Raw genomic sequence first — 16,406 nt, forward strand, 5'->3', positions numbered from 1 at the left:
TTACAGGACGAAATCTCCACAAAAATCCCAAATCTCCTCACACTACCAACAGGACATTATCGTCCCTGTCTTTTTCTGCAGGTCGTAAAAAAGGCGGCTTTTGCGACGGTGGCATTTATGGAATGATTTTGTATCCAAGACTTCGGCAAATTTCATTCTGCACAAGCTTTAACCGAGATAGTAAGGATTGCTTGTTGAAAATGCAAGAAGTAATAGCGATCTTTGTGTGAAAAATTGCATACATTTACACCTTTTCAAAAATACATTATTCGCTGACAACATATTAAGATAGCATGAATAATTGTGGCAGCAGGTCGTTGTTACCCGCGGGCTTTAAGGAGAATGTAGCTTCGACATCAAGCCGGCCGGAGAAGATTTGCATATGTTGTAGGACTAGGAATACTTATTTCCAGTCGGGTTTGCAAATATCCTGATCACATCGTATGACAGATATACCAATCCAAAAACAGTCAGCCATTGACCGTTGCTGATCATGCAGATGCCTGCACCCACTTATATGTTATTTTCGAAGTCTACCAGTCTACTAGTCCTACACTTTTGCGAGATATGTTATGCACCTAAACCATCACCACACTGTTGACCTAATGAGCCCTCTGATTGTGAGCCTAATAACGCTGATCATAAATCAAAGGCTAGCATCGTCATAGTTCTATGTGTTGTGGACAATTGTAGAATAACGAAGAATGCTGCGTGGGGTCGATTGGTTTATAGATAGAAGCCCGCTGGACCCGTACTGATGTAAGACACGAAGACACCATGCCTTGGACATGGCACAATAAAACGTGAACTTGCTGCTACAAATTTCATTTTCCAAAACAAAAACTGTCTCCCTGTGAATTTCTGTAGAGATTACACCATATAAATTCGGCCAAAACGGTTTTGCATTGGGTTATCGTATGTTGACTAACTGACGGTTTGCAATTACCTCCGATCAGCACTGACAGAGTTGTTTTGAAGGACGTTTTCAAATCTTAGCAAAGTCAAACCTTGAAATTGAGAAGAAACAGGCAGATGAATCACAAATCCATAACAGAAAACGTTAGAGCTCTTGGTAATATGATTGATAAAACCATTTATTAACAAAACCCAGGCCGCTCCAAATGTTTGGATGAAACAGATGCCCGTTAATCTATCAATAAGCCGGCCAGACGTGATAATGACGTACTTGAGGACGGTCTGCTTAGTATCGTGGGAGTTGGAGACATAGATACCCGCTGTGTCTTTGTAGATGCGGTTGCAGCCACGTTCGCCGCAACACCCTTTGGAACTCTGGCCAGTGTGTTCGCGTGGTAGAGATCCGTGGTACCATTTGAGACGTAGAAGAGTCGAAACCAGACGCAGCATAGGAAAATCAATTTCACGACATCCATTTTTGTTTCATGCAGGAGCTCATAAACGAAGGCAGCCGGCAACTTCAGTATCGCAAAGCTGAAATGCAAGGCAACAGACTAAGCACAAAGAGCAAATCCTTTAGCAGATAATGAGGTGAAATATTTGTTAAAACTAGAGGCAAGGGAAATTAGACCTATTCATGTTGCTATTAGCTATCCTGATGGTGTCTAGCTGATTCCATCCTCTTGTGTTGCTAAACCAGGTTTACTCAAAATAGTTTTCATCGTTAGAAAGGTTCTAAATGACTGAAACGACCAAACCTGTAGCAGCTGGAACCAAGTGCGCGCGAAACATTGTTTATAGCTCAAAAAGTTGTCGAAATGGTTGATTTTATATGATTTATTATTAACAAGCTCATTATGACGAAGAAGTCAAATGTACTTGATCGTGCCTATTGTCAGCAGACCTTTTTCCAGGATGCAAAGTTCAGCGGAAGAAACAACTAATATTTTTTCTCCTTCTGAATACTTATGAGGTAAAGTGATCTTGCTAGATTATTACGGTCAACTTGTTGTGATTCTCACGCAGACGAAGATAGGAATCAAACTCACGATCAGCAGACATTGGATGGCCAAATGCGGTACCATCTGCTGGACTCACGCTGTATATACGTTACAGGGGCTTTTGGATTTACTGGAGGTTTTTATATCACAGATTCATAGTTTCCCACAAGCCCCTAATCCCTCACATAAAGATCTAATTCTGTCACCTGCACATAATGTGCAGTGAAGTATACGGGTTGCGCAAATGCGTTGAGCTAGAAAGTGACCTGTTTCAAAAAACCTGTATGTTCCAATGTGGGAAATTACCATATTGCCTTGCTTTCAATATGCAAGGACTTGTTGTCGTAAATTGCCTCTAAAGAAACGGTAAATACATATAAATTAATGGAAGAATGGCAACCTAATCTAAAACCGTCTGCTACCACCCAAAGAAACGGAATGGTGTTGAGAACACCTCAGTGTGTTGTGTAGCTCCGAAATGAAACGTGAGTGCGCGTTCATGAGACAGAATGAGTTGGAGAATATCAAAACGATGTGTTTCGATGAATTTCGTATGCGTCTGCCGGGAACGCCAGTGTCATTTAGAAAAATTTCCATCGGAATAAACGTAAGAAAACAGCTAAATGGAGCTTCGATGGACCAGGTCTAGCTTGTGCGCTTCAAGGAATAGTAGTAGTATTTCCGTATTTATTATCAAACCTGTGAGCTGATTCCTATTTCTGAAGGCTAAATCGAATTGATTTTTTCGACGTTTTGCATAACCTGTTTCGCCAGGTGATAACTAATAAGTGGCCGAAAAGAGGCTTTATTATGTACCATGGATAATGTTTCATTATCGTGATATGATATTTAATCCTATCCCACAAACATATAGAAACGTTTGTTCGCTTAAAATTAAGAAACAAATAAACAAATTCTGATTTAAGGTGCCAGGAACATTCGTTCATTGATGACGACAGGTGGTGCTCAGACGTTCGGTGCACCTTTTCCCAGAGAACTATCACCAAATTCTAGGGTAATCTAATTAGAAATTTTTCTGCGGTTTCAAATAGGTCTGACGCCTGCGAAAATTTCACTCTATCTATAACGCAGTGTTTTTAACGCAAACTGAGATTCATTCAAAATGTCTTTAAACTGTTTTCCGCCGCTTATTTTATCTTGATCACAAAACCCTTGTGTAAAACTCTCGGAATGTTAAAGATGTTACCATGTTCCGGAAAATGTATTGCTTTCTTATAAGAAATGTTTTAAAAAAATACTTTGCGAACAAACACCAAGTTTCTCCAGTATGGTATAGATAGAACGACCCTGGCGAATATGTTTCAGATATAAGTCGTCGACTGTCGTGCACAAGAATAAAACCCGTTTGGTACATTTTCAATAAAGCTGCCTTGGTCAATCACGAATAAATTTGCTGGAAATGATCCGTAAGCGTTTTGCAGTCTCTTTATGACCCACAGCGTTTACCGAGTTTTATTGAAGTATGCGGAGACCGGTCACCAAGTTTGTGGTGTGCGTCACTCAGCGCCACTTATCCTATCCAAAAAACAGACAAATGGATACATACGTTGCTTGTTTGCTACCACAGAATCTGCTAACATAATTTTTTTAATTTCCGGTGCTGAGCACTCTAAAGTAGCACATGCAACTATCACAGTTGCAATGGATTTAACCTGTGCTAACTGACACGAATATCTTCAATGGCAGGAATACGTAGTTTAAGATCACTGGCATAACTAGAAGTCGTTAACCGTACACCATCAGCCAGCTCCTATACAGCTGGTTTACCCCCTGCGGCTTGCTGTTTTTCCCTTTCTCCGTACATTGGGTTAATCACACACAAATGTGTTTGTTGCCGACTATGTTCACAAGTTTACAGGTCGCTTGATGAACTGACCGGAAGAAGGTTTTTTGCTCACATTGCTGTGTTCTGACAACTTACATAGTGCTCCGACGATCTTGGGCGTATCGACCCTCTTTCGGCCTTTTATTGGTGTGTAATATTGATTACCCACTAATTACTGATAGCTATATCGACCTAATCGGTAAGCGGACAATAAAGACATTTAAAAGCGATCTAACTGACTTTGATACGCGGTAAAGAATGTACGTTGTTACCGGATGTTTGAAATAGTCTGGCCGAATTTCCATATAGAATATGTTTTCAGCATTTCACGTTGGCAACCACAGGACATAGTTTGAAGGAATCGAACAGGGGAAAATCGCTTTTTGGACAGGTGCCTTCCATCAAGACTATCATGGAAATCGATACAAGTTTCATCATAGCCTCAGTATTAGCAGTCGGTCACAGTCTCTTTCTTTATGTAAGAGCCAAGAATTACCATCGTCACAAGTGGTTTTATTGCGCAGTTTTTGTGAGAAGTTCATAACTTCGTCTTATTCACGTGTGCATGGCTAAATTTCATAAGTTGTAACAGTCATTGCAAAGCAAAAGTGTAAAGAACCAACAGTGGTCGGATGAATCGCACGTATAAACCTTTATTTAAATGTGCAACAGTCCTCCGCGGAGACTAGTGGTTCGAATTAAACTAGCATTCAGACCAGGCTAGACAAGATGAAGAAAATTTCTGTGGTAATTTGAGATGTTGTAAGCTTATGGCCAGAGTCAGTTTTGACGTGAATTTTGACTAAGTAAAAAAAATCACAGTGCAGGCACCTTGCCGCTGAGGAGTAGGGCGACATTGGAGGGACCGGAACGATTTGTGAAACCCCACAAGCATTAACCCACAGGATGAGCATTGTTGTGGGAAAGGAATCTTTGTAAGCTTTGATGCACAGAACAATCTTTCACAAAGTGATTTGCCGAATTTAGCTCACCGTGATAAAGGTTCAAACCCTAGTAATACCAGAGCTAATTTGAGTAAGCTCACTATCACCGCGGAAAGGCACTTCTTTGCGTACACCGTAATGCCTAAATTCTGTGGGGTAGCGGTCATTTGTTTGTTGTTCTGGCGAACGAATGCAAATATTTATAAATAATGCTCGTAATGGTATTTTCCGCATTGGAGCTTAACACAGGTATAGTAAAAACTCCTTGTGTTATTAAAGTGCACGACAAGTTAGTCCATTTTGCTTCAGCTCTCAGTAAACACCAAATATTCTAGCTTTACCCAAATGACTGTCAGCTCCCCTACAAGAAACGTTTGGCAAATTCTCGTCATTTTGCGATTATTCATTCAATCATTTGAATAGGGATTGAAAAAAATAATTTATTGTCTGCAAACGTCAAGAGACCGAAACTGTTAAAATAGTTGCAGGTACGAAATTATCCTTTTTCTCACCGTATTTACGATAAATAGCACCTTTTGTGCCAAAAATTACTCAAGATTGGGTGTTTGTCATACTTTATCAAGGAATTAAAGTAACACATTGAAAATTCCACTCTCTTCTCTACAGCATAATCAGCAAAGCATCCTAGCGTATCATAGCGAGCGTAGACAGTTGCCTTGGTCATCCCTGTTTTTCATATTTCCCCAAAATAAAAAACAGTTAATATTGTCCCTCAGATCAAATGCGCAGACCGGTATCCTTACACCTGACATCGCAGGTGCATGGTCAAGCGTATTTACAAATTCGGATGCATCAGCCGTTCACCAGGATGAACACTTATCACAGCGGGACATGTGGATGCAAAGGAGATGTGTACACAAGTAGTGAAAAAATAGGTGGCATTAGTTTCCATAAACCGCCCCTTTTTCGGGTTATTACGAAGCCCAACAAGTGACAATATTTACGGTGAAACATCGCTGATGTTTCTGGAAAAGAGTCGACCGAGAGACTTGCGCTATGATACTACAGTTTCGGGGCGTTTGGGTAGAATTAAGTGCACCAGCTTGCTCACATCTAGATGATGCCATTTAGTAAGGTGGCGGATAGTAGGATCCCAAAGTGAGCTAAACTGAGTGCACTGAATATCAAATACAGAACCTAGGAGTTGCACTACACAACCATAGCATGCTTCTAGGAAGCCCTATTGGTTTGACTGAAGGCCATATATTTTGTTTATTTGGCCATCACGATAGGGATGGAAAAAATTTAGGGCCTAATTGGTACTCGTTCTTTTTGGACCAAAGATGAGTTTAGGGTAGTTTGGATGCATGTATGTGTTGCTTCCGGTTTAAGGCACGCTGATGCTCATTTTACCACGTTGGGATTTTTTGCACGTGTGTTTCAACTCTACCCTTTTTCGCTTTTTGATCTCCAAAGGTGTTCATGTGTGAGGTAAGCCCAATCAAAAGGAAAGTTCGACTGACGCGCCCAGTGTGACTGGAATAGTTTAGCTGTGCATTGGTTTCAAGTGGCCGGATACACACGTGGAAGCAATTTGGCCAGAAAGCTACTAACATAAAAAAAGACAATGATTTTTCCCATGTATCTCAGTTGTTCCCATTTGTCAGTTCGGCGACAAGAAACCATCGCATAAACTATATGATTGTTGCTCATCGACAAAGTCGCACGGAGTTAGGGCTTTGTTCAACCGAGCAGATAATCGTTATATTGTAACGTGTTTGAAAATTTTTGGAGTAGCTTCATTCTTCATTTTCGTTCGAAACTATGGCTCTACGACTCACTTTTTGCTATTTGTTTTCAAAAAAGCAGCCCCGATTTTGCATGATGACCTCAGTATAAGTCGATAGTAGTGGTTTTGCATAATTTTCTAGGAATATTCAGGGCAATGCTTAGTAAGACTGCTGTGTGATGTTTGCCTAGTAAACCCAAAGGAGTTGGTAATTTTGATTGGATAAGTCAGCTGTTCTAATGTCAGGTGGCACACGCTTAATTCTCAAGCAAATAAACACTGTTTCACTAGTTTTGAGCCGATTCCTCACCGACCGTTTCCACTCACCACTTTACTGCAACGTGCTCGAATAACACCAATAAAGGATTAGACATCTGGATGTTAATGCCATCAACTGGTTTGATGATGAGCAAACAAGAGCAAAGCGGTAACTATGAAAAAGAATAAAATCGAATGATTTAAAAGTCATGCAGTTCATAAGGATTGACGGAAGTTACATCTGAATCTAGACAGAACCCAATAGCAGAGGTTATTTATCAGGTATTTTAAAATAACTTTCGTCAACAAGTAATGAAAAATGCTTTGTTATTGCAGTTTATTTGATCGTTACATTGGTAAGTGCTTAGGTGTTTTGCAAACTCCCTCTAAAGTGTACCTAGCGGATAATGTTGTAAACAGCTACACAAGCACCAAGTAAGATGTACAACTTTGTTCAAATTACATTTTTCATGCTGAAGTTGATTACAATCTTCATAAAACAAGGATGTATAAGAACAGAATCAATGTCTTATGAAAAAATCTTCCGTGCTAGGAGAGCGAACCTTTTATTTAATTCCTTCGTTTTTCTGTGGCATCTGTTTCGTTACTGTAAATGGAGCACTTTCCGTTAAGTCATTGCACGAAAGCACTCATGTATAAAATTTGCTTATTGCAGGCCTATTCATGAATCTAGGATAGCAACTTGAAACACAGGTATACCTAGGAATTTGAACAATCATATGTCGCGGTGGGTACAAAATATGAACAACTCCAACTTTTCTGGTGACTCTACTGTCGACGTAGCAATCAAGGATACCTGGTGGTCAGGGCAAATTCGTCGTCTGGTCTTCTGTGTGGGCCGCGCAAGATTATCATTACCGATGCTGAAAGCCTTGATTTTTTGTCCGTTGGACAGACGTGTCTTTTCCCATTCACGTTTGCCCATATATGGGCGATGTGGACCAAATATCATCACTAGCTAAGTTGGTAGAACATCTGTCTAGTAACTGGAAGACCGTAACGTGTACTCCCAACTCAGATGTACTTTTTATTCCATGGTATGCCCACTTATAATACGCATTTTCAAAGTATTTCGGTTGTTCGGGGATGTTTGTTTGTAGGCTTGCTCATGCTCGTATGTGCTAGAATAGTGGCATGAAACTTTACAATGTAAGAAAACCAGATGCCAATCGTATACCTAACGAACATTCGTAAATTAGTGAACTCAATTTCCTCAACCTCAACATTAAACTGTTGGGAATGTTTCTAATTTCTCGGTTTGCCTAGTTTCATGTTTGAAACAGCATTTCGGCCGATGCGTAGTTTGGATGTACAGCCTCACCGTCATTCAGAAATGTAGTCTTGTGTAATAAAGTGTTCTCATGCTAGAAGGCTTGAAATAGGAGTTCTACGAACCGAAGGGTTTTCTAGTAGCTTACTTAAACATGGTAGGAGCTTGAAATAAATTAAGATAATATTTTCCAATCCTGCCTCTAACTAAATTCAACGAAGAAGATTACCAGGAAACAAAGTTTCCACAAATTGAACACATTCCATCAAACCTGCATTCAATGCCGCGCGTGCAAATCCGTCAGCTGCAGATTTTGAATTGCATGTGAAATACTGTCCGTCCTCCGCAAAACCATTTATTTCGTCCGACGAACAGGTAGTGGAAGATATCCCATCCATCATCCGCAGTACTATTGACAAGAACCTCATCGATGGGTATTATCAATCCACTGCTTATCAGTATTAATTAAATTCATGATCACAACAACAAAGTGTTTGTTTGGTTCAGAAGAGGATTGGTGAAAACAAACTTTTCTGACTTGTGTTTTTCATGGGAGCAACACGGTTCGAAACAGGAAGTTGCAGATAAATTGTCAGAATAAACGCGACAACAAGCAATGATCTTGTGCGCGATTTTCCAAACTGAATTGGTTGCATTCTTAAAGGTACAGATTTTCCACGAAAAATCTTCCCATTAGTCTATTTATTTATTTATTTTATTTTTGATTACCAATATGATAGACCAAGCACGAAAAATTAAGCGCCCACATTCTTTTGTTACGCATTTCCATTATGTAGGCTTTAACTGGTTTCGGCAGTGGCTTGCCAAATACACTTTGTTACAACTTCTCGGAACGGAAAATCGATGTCTGAACAGTATTTCTATCGTTTAGGAAGGTCTGTCCTTCTGGGCTGTGAATTAATGAAAATAGCCCTTTAAAAAATCGAAAGCTCCTTTTGCAGGGTAACTAAGATAGAAATTTGAACCCCAATTTAAGAACGTAAACGGGAGACCCATCTGTGTTCGAGATGAGTTTCACGTCGACATTGTGTATAAGGTGAAGTTAAGTCTCGCCCAAAAGGTCTATCGTTTTGGTGATTAGTTTTTCAACCAACCACGTTAACCAGGTCCCATCTAAAGTATTCAATATAATGATGGATATGGGCCCGAAAAGAACTATTGTATTTTGCACTTTTGATAGATCATGAACAAAGCCTATCAAACAATAGGCATGCTATCCGTCCCCGTGTTGATAAACTACATTCCTATTAATAGCACAGGCGTAGATTGTTAAAAGGGGATCCGCAATCATTTAAACGTAAAGTCATATATACACCAGTTTGTGGAAGAGGATACAAACAGCTTGACACAAGTTAACTGTTTATCCGCAAACTTGAGCGGTTGATTTTTGACAAATCAAAAGCAGAGTTTTCCTCAAAACTGTCCCTTAAAAATCCAATTGAATGGTGAAGTTGCAAGCTTCAACTGGTATTTCAAGGAAGTAAAGATGACGTCCACCAAGAAAAGTGTCGTTCTAACTGACATTTAATGACCACCTTCGGGAAGGACGTCCAAACACACGGGATGGAAACGGTCTATATTTATGATATTCAGATTTGAATTGCTATCCAGGACAAATTAAATGGTGCATGAACCATAATGGTACTTTTCGGATAATGCAAAGATAAACGTATAGCCTGATCAAGGACCCGTATATCTCCGCTCGACATTTAGCGTCTTCTCAAGATTCGCCATATTTTCAAGACTTTCTATCTGAAACGTTTAGCTCACTGGTTACCATGTCGCTGGGGTCCATAGGTAAACCGCTGAGCCACCAAGCACGTAGTAGTTTTTAAAGTCAATATTTACCTCAGAATAGCCCATGATATAAGCGCGCTGCTTGTTATATTCCTGGTCTCTGTGAAACAATTTAAGTCAAACCGACTGCATGACGCCGTATTCACACATCTGCATAGTTATAAAACGGAGATGAATCTCAAAGATGAGATCGATTGCAGAGAAGGCACAAAAGTGTATCAAGCATCATTAAGCGGTAAACAAAAAGCGAGGGTAAACCCGGGGTTAGAGTTCGGGTTTTCATAAGCATTTACTGTGCTGAGTGATCAGTAGTGTTCTGAAAAGAGCGAAATCCCGTCACACCGGAAAATTTTCCCTAAAGCACCTCAGGTATTATATTATTTTTATGTACCGTGAGCATCACTTGGTTTATATTCAATCGAAGTATCCATATAGTACGATTTAAAATCCAGGCTTATATTTTTGGTGGCTGTATGAACGATTACAATGATGACGTATAGGTTGCTAATTATGTCACTTAGTTGTTTAAATAACGTCTTTTACAGTGCTTAGAAACAAGTGACACTCTTCAGGATCCTCCTCGTGTAACTAACGAACTCACTTTTGTTCGCATTCAGTCACTGACTCTGAATACTGCGCTAAGTTAATACCTTAACAGTTCTTAATATTTCTCACTCAGGTAACCATGGGTAAATTGACATATTTGAAATTGTGCTTCAAAAATGTGACAAACCTATTTTTTGCCTAAATAGTCAGACAGCAAATTCCCTACCAACTTTCAAGCTTTCAACAATGCACCCAAGTAATTTTTCCTCTACGTGAGAAGCAATTAGGTTGTGTAATTGATCAGATGTAATTTGATACAGTGTGGCTGCCTTTCAGTTCATAAAAAGCGTAATTATTCCAGGAGGAGCGAATGTTACAATGTGTAGTCTAACCAGTGTGATTACCCTACCGTGCTGTTCTAAGGATTTGGCGAAACCTACAAAAAGAATTTTTCCACATTCCAGGTATCACCAAATAGTGTGGTCTGATGGTGGGAAAAGCGACACTACTGGTGAAAACTTTGGAAACAAGAATTATCTGACTAACGGTTTACACAACATATATTCCTATGTAATGTCCATTTATACAGGAAATAAGATCAAAGCTGTATCGGCTTCACTGCATCATTTGTTATTAGGTAAACTCCATGTTTTTCGATAACTCAACGAAGAATTTTATGCGTCGACTGATTTCTTTGTTTCAAAGCCAAGCGAATAATAAATTAGGGATTTTCAAAGACCCGTCTTTTTATAAATTTTATGCCGATTTACTCCCAAATCTAGCGGAAAAATTTCCAACAATGGTCATTAAATTGAATGCCCTTTTCTCCATTATTCCTAAATCAGAGAGTGAAGTTTATATGGTTATAGCCTATAGTTGTACAAAGAAGCAGCTAAAAAAACACTCTTTTGATTGTTTCTGCTTTTATGCTTTGAAAGTTTGGAGTATTGTAGATGAAATCTAGGTGTATGAGATGCTAATATGCTTTTCTGTATACAAGGCCCTTGTGCAGTGGGGATAATTGTAGATGGTTGGTCTTTCGTGGATGTGTATCTCGTTAATTTATTGATCACCTTGGGTGCCTGCTGGGACTGATCACCAACTTTCTGATTCCTGAGAAGCTCCATAAAAGTTAACATCGCTTTTTCGGAAAGTGGCAACATATTATTTGTAAGTGACGATTTCCGGGTCCAACTCATATGTCACCTGTTATTCCCGTCCATGCAAGTGGCTAAGTTAACAGGTGATGTAGATCGTTTGACTCCCAACTCGCCGACAAACGAAATTGGAAACAACAACCCGTCATGAGACTTCTTTATAATCCATATTTTGTTAATAAACGTCTTGTTGTTTGACTTCAAAGAAGGTAACTCGTGGTGAGCGTAATGTCGAATTGCACTAAGCAAACCAGTTCACTTTGTTTTCGAGCAAAATCCTTGGGGTGCAAAAGCAGTCAGCCACCCACCTCTAATGCCTATAATTTTGACTGTTGGCATCTCCAAAAATCCGGGTGGATCGTTTGACTGCGGATCGGCAGGCATAATGCATGCCTTGTCAACATACAACAAAGAATGCACTGTTTTCCCAACGCCATCATTACAGAATTTTCGCACAGGCGAATCATATGGTTACACAAAATGCAATCCGATGCGGTTAACCGGGGTTCAGTGCAATTCTTTTGTTTTCCTGCTTGTGATGTATGCGATTCTCATTGATGACATGCTACCCAACCGATCCTAGTGGCGAATCGCCTAAGAGGGTTTATGCCACCTTTATCAAATTGCAGCCAAAAAACTAAAATTTTGACAGATATTTCTTCTGATATTCCGGATGGAACAACAACAAAAATTGCTTCAGGAAAGTTCTTGTACGCATAATTTAATGTAGACTCATTTATTTTTGCACAACCGGTATAGACTAGTTTTGCTAGGTAAAAAAAGACTTCTAGGAATATCACTTACAAGGTATTTCAAATACAAATGTGCCCGCCAAATTCTACTCTACACATCACACAATGGCGAGAGGTAAATTACAAAATATAAATACCGACTGCACCGCTGACAATTGGCTCTTGCGGTAGGTAACAAATTAGTGGAAAGTTNCAATGATGAGAGGTAAATTACAAAATATAAATACCGACTGAACCGCTGACAATTGGCTCTTGCGTTAACTAACAAATTAGTGGAAAGTTATCTCACTCACCAATGCTAAAAGCACCCTGGCATGTATTTTATCAGTTTTCTAAACTATATACGGGACTGATAACGTGACACTCCTGGAACATATGAGAGTTTTTCATGCAAAAAACACAATTTGAGTAAAAGTCGAGGCTTCCAAAATTTTACATTGTTATTCAAAGCACTACCGTTAATATAAGAATCTCTTTATAACATGCGTAAACGTAACCTGATCAAAAGAGCTTTAATCGCAAGGGCTAGCAGAATCAGTGAAATAAGTTGTCTCTCGCATGGACGGATGAGGATTTTGGCGTCGATCACTCTTATCGAAGACGGCCGAATGTAACAAATTTCTAAAACATATGGTAAAACAAACAATTGATATCTCTGGAGAGTTACGCTTAATCATTAAAAACATTTCATTGGAGCCTCCAGTAGAACTTAATACACTGTTTTTGCCAACTATTATGTTCACCTGACTTAAGTGTCACAAAATATCCGTGTGTTGAACTGAAATACTCGTGGAATTAGGATATGAATACTCAATGAATGGTGAGGAAGAGCAAATTTCTCACTCGTTTTTTCTGTGAGAAATAAATAGCCTATGTCTGATGTCCAACACTTCCTCCATGTTCATCTACGTTTCACTTGCTTTAAATCAACATGCATAGCCAGCTGTCCACGTTCGTCTTTCGACCGTATTGCAATATTTCCCCCGGAAATCTTGAAAGTTTAATTCAGACGTTAAGGTTAATATAGAGTATTTTTCCTTTGGCGTAATCAAACAAGTTTATCCAGCAATGCAATTTCTCACATTTGATCCATTATGTTTATCGCTACCCGATTTTATACTCTCAATAGAATTTTGTACCTTTCGGAACTTGTCATACCTGGTCACTAAAAGCCCAGTAAATCGAGCTAGGAAATAGGCTGCTCCAGTGTTTATTATACAAGAGTTTGTTACCAAGTGTTGTACTACTAACTTCAGGAAATTCTGCCCACAGTTGAGATAAGCAATAAACTCCTTGTGCAATCATGGTTTGTAATACCACCTCCTTAAACCAAGGATCCACTCAGAGTTAGAAGACTCCTTGCCCATGGCATTTTCAGTTTACCCAGTGATGCGTTGCCTGAAGAAACTTCAGAGTCTCTTACAGGTATCAACAAAAGTTGCCTGTCGCAAACATTTTCCAAAGCTTACATTTTGCGGTGCCAGATAAGATGATGATAAGTGGGATGTTTGGGTCACGCTATTCTTTGGATGAGCGAAAGAGAACAATGGATTATTTTGGGGATGAAAACCAAAAACCTATCTATTCCCTTCTTCTTGTAGTCGGTTTGCTATCACGCAATACATGCACGATATAGAAAACTTATGCCTCGTTCAATCAGTCCTCATGTAGTTTGTGTACAAAGGAAATTTTATTACAACTGTAGTTTAGATAGTGCTTAACTGAACAATAACCCACTTGAATTGGAGTGGTCGTTCTAAGGCAGATTGACTGGGATAGGGATAATTGGTACTTCCGGTTACTTTCTCCAAGACATTCCAATTCACATGTAATTATTATTATTATTATTGGAATGACATCATTTTACCTACCTTCAGAAAGTGTTTGCCGTCGGTTCGATGTGTGATGGTGCTTGCTCGTAAGCAAAGCCTCAGGACTATGTCCATTTTCATACTAAAATGGTCAGGTATTAGTTAAAAAATGTCACAAACACACTTGTAGAATCTACCAAAAAATACATTTGCTAAAGCAGAACGTTTTAGGTAAAATAAAAGATTGTAAACGATTAGAATTAAAGTTACATACATCAGATTACTTATTGTCTTTTTTTTCGAAGAAGCAAAATAAAATGTTGTAAAGAAAATTTTGGGGTCTTGCGAGCGGAAACGAATTTTGTGTTCATTGACTCCCATCAAATCGCATAATAGATGACCGAATCAAACTGACTGTGAATGATTTGGAACGGAACAACCAATGACGTATGCAGTATTATTTCGGCTCAAAGACGGCAACACTTGTTAGTCAGGTTGTGCGCCGCATTATCAAATTGTGAGAGTGATAGTCGATGTTTTGGGGCCAATTATTTTAAGAATAAGCTGACTTTACAAAAAAATGAAACCCTGGAGATCAGTCACTAATATTGGTTAACGTATGTAGTATAAGTACGGTGAATAAGGGAAATTAAGGGAAGTATGAACTTCGTTACCTTTCGGGTCGCAAAACAGTGTTTCATGAAGTACGTTTCTGACGGTTAGACTAACCGTGCTTCTTAGCGGTTGTTGATCAAAAAACGGATATTGCAGGGTATAAAATTATTTCGTTGCTGTTTACACCGCGTTTTGCTCCTACAAAGCATGCTATATTTGGTAGTGGCATAGTTTCAGGCAAACAAACGTTCTACCTAGTTTCAAAAGGGTCGGTAGAAGGTTCTGCTGACTGTGTCAAGTTATAATAAATTTCTGTGAGGCCACAGTCACTTTGTTTTGATTTCAAAGTGCGCTCAGCTGCTTTGTCTGCAGCTGGTGCACGTAAAGCCGCACCTAATGCGGTTATGGAACTGAAAGTTTTTTCTTTGGGAGACAGCATGATACACTTGACAGAAGAAAATGATTTCGCCCCTAAACTAACCGCAATTAGTGCCTAAATAACAATCATGACTTACCCGGTACCAGGGATATTTTTTGAATATATTCAACAAAGAACAAAACCAACGTATTTGAATGACAAATATTTTTATTTTAGTTGTTTGTTATGATACCTATTCCTTATCATAGCCGCCGCTTCATTATGCACCCGACGACTGCTGGTGCGGGACGTCTACGAAACCAGCCATTTGTGGACAGTGCCAAAAAAAGCTAAAGCCTGGGTTTTCCTAGGGTGTGCAAGTTGTATATGATAGGAAATGCATACGCCACGATAAACCACGGAAAGGACTGCCAAATATTATACAGTTGCGTGAAGGATCTACTGGACTCGTAAAAAAGGCCACAAGCAAGGAGGTATGTTGATCAATAATTCAGCCCCAGCGGCCTTCTAGTAAAAGGTCGCGTTTGCAGCTGCTCAAATTGTGCAAATTTAGGTTTGTTTATGAATTTATTTCGCTGGTATCATTAAAATGATTATTTTAAAAAGATTTTCCTCCTTTAGTTGCCCTGAAATCAGTGAATTTAAAAAATTGATCGCATCCAGTTAGGTCTCAACAAAAGCGGCATATTTTTGCTGCGGGAATAGTCTCAACTAGTATAAGTTATCGATTTGCCCGAAAGGTGCTAAATGTCCAACTAATATAGAAAACTAGAAACATCTTGTGACAAATTCGGTGCATGAATGTTCTTTATTAATTTGAGGTCACCACTTAAAATAATTAAGAAACCACCATGCTCTTCTGCCACCATATCACTAAAAAGATAATAAAGCATTTTGAAGTGAATTTCACCGTAAGTTGGTACTATTAGTTGTGGCGATAAGTTTCGCGGAGTACCCTTTTTCTACTAGAGCCAATTTTAGTCCCTCGGTAAACTCCTTTGAACCTCAAATGTTCTAAAATTCAATTATTAACTTCTTGTCCGACATAGCAAATAGATTTGACTACCAAAATATAACATGTTTACTTTATTTTGACCGAACGAAATCGCTCGCTTCAGCCACATAATATCATATTATTCAGTTTTGCAATACACGTCCCCCCCCTACTTCACAGCAACCAGTTTCCTTCTTTTTGATTGGCGCTAGAATTCAGTGATCTGAAATGTACGCACTGTCCAGAAACCGGCGCACCATAAATTCAATTTGTGAATTCGATTTTATGTTGAACACAAAACTTACAATCAGTAAGAATGTTATTCATTC

The 16,406-nt window shown here is 39.1% G+C and overlaps 1 protein-coding gene across 1 annotated transcript in view; it reads right to left on the reverse strand.

Moving 5' to 3' along the window:
• The window catches only part of T265_02453 (hypothetical protein), a gene marked incomplete at both ends in the record, with an annotated part of 18,794 nt that extends 4,563 nt beyond the window's left edge, over nucleotides 1-14,231 (reverse strand). The window contains 3 exons of the mRNA XM_009166702.1: nucleotides 1,187-1,469; nucleotides 4,773-4,945; nucleotides 14,150-14,231. Coding sequence (XP_009164966.1) covers nucleotides 1,187-1,469; nucleotides 4,773-4,940 — 451 coding nt within the window. The remainder of the gene's footprint in view (nucleotides 1-1,186; nucleotides 1,470-4,772; nucleotides 4,946-14,149) is intronic.
• Between the last annotated feature and the right edge of the window lie 2,175 nt (nucleotides 14,232-16,406).

The sequence above is a fragment of the Opisthorchis viverrini genome (genome assembly GCF_000715545.1).
Source record: "Opisthorchis viverrini unplaced genomic scaffold opera_v5_30, whole genome shotgun sequence".
In the NCBI taxonomy this organism is placed as follows: Eukaryota; Metazoa; Platyhelminthes; class Trematoda; order Opisthorchiida; family Opisthorchiidae; genus Opisthorchis; species Opisthorchis viverrini.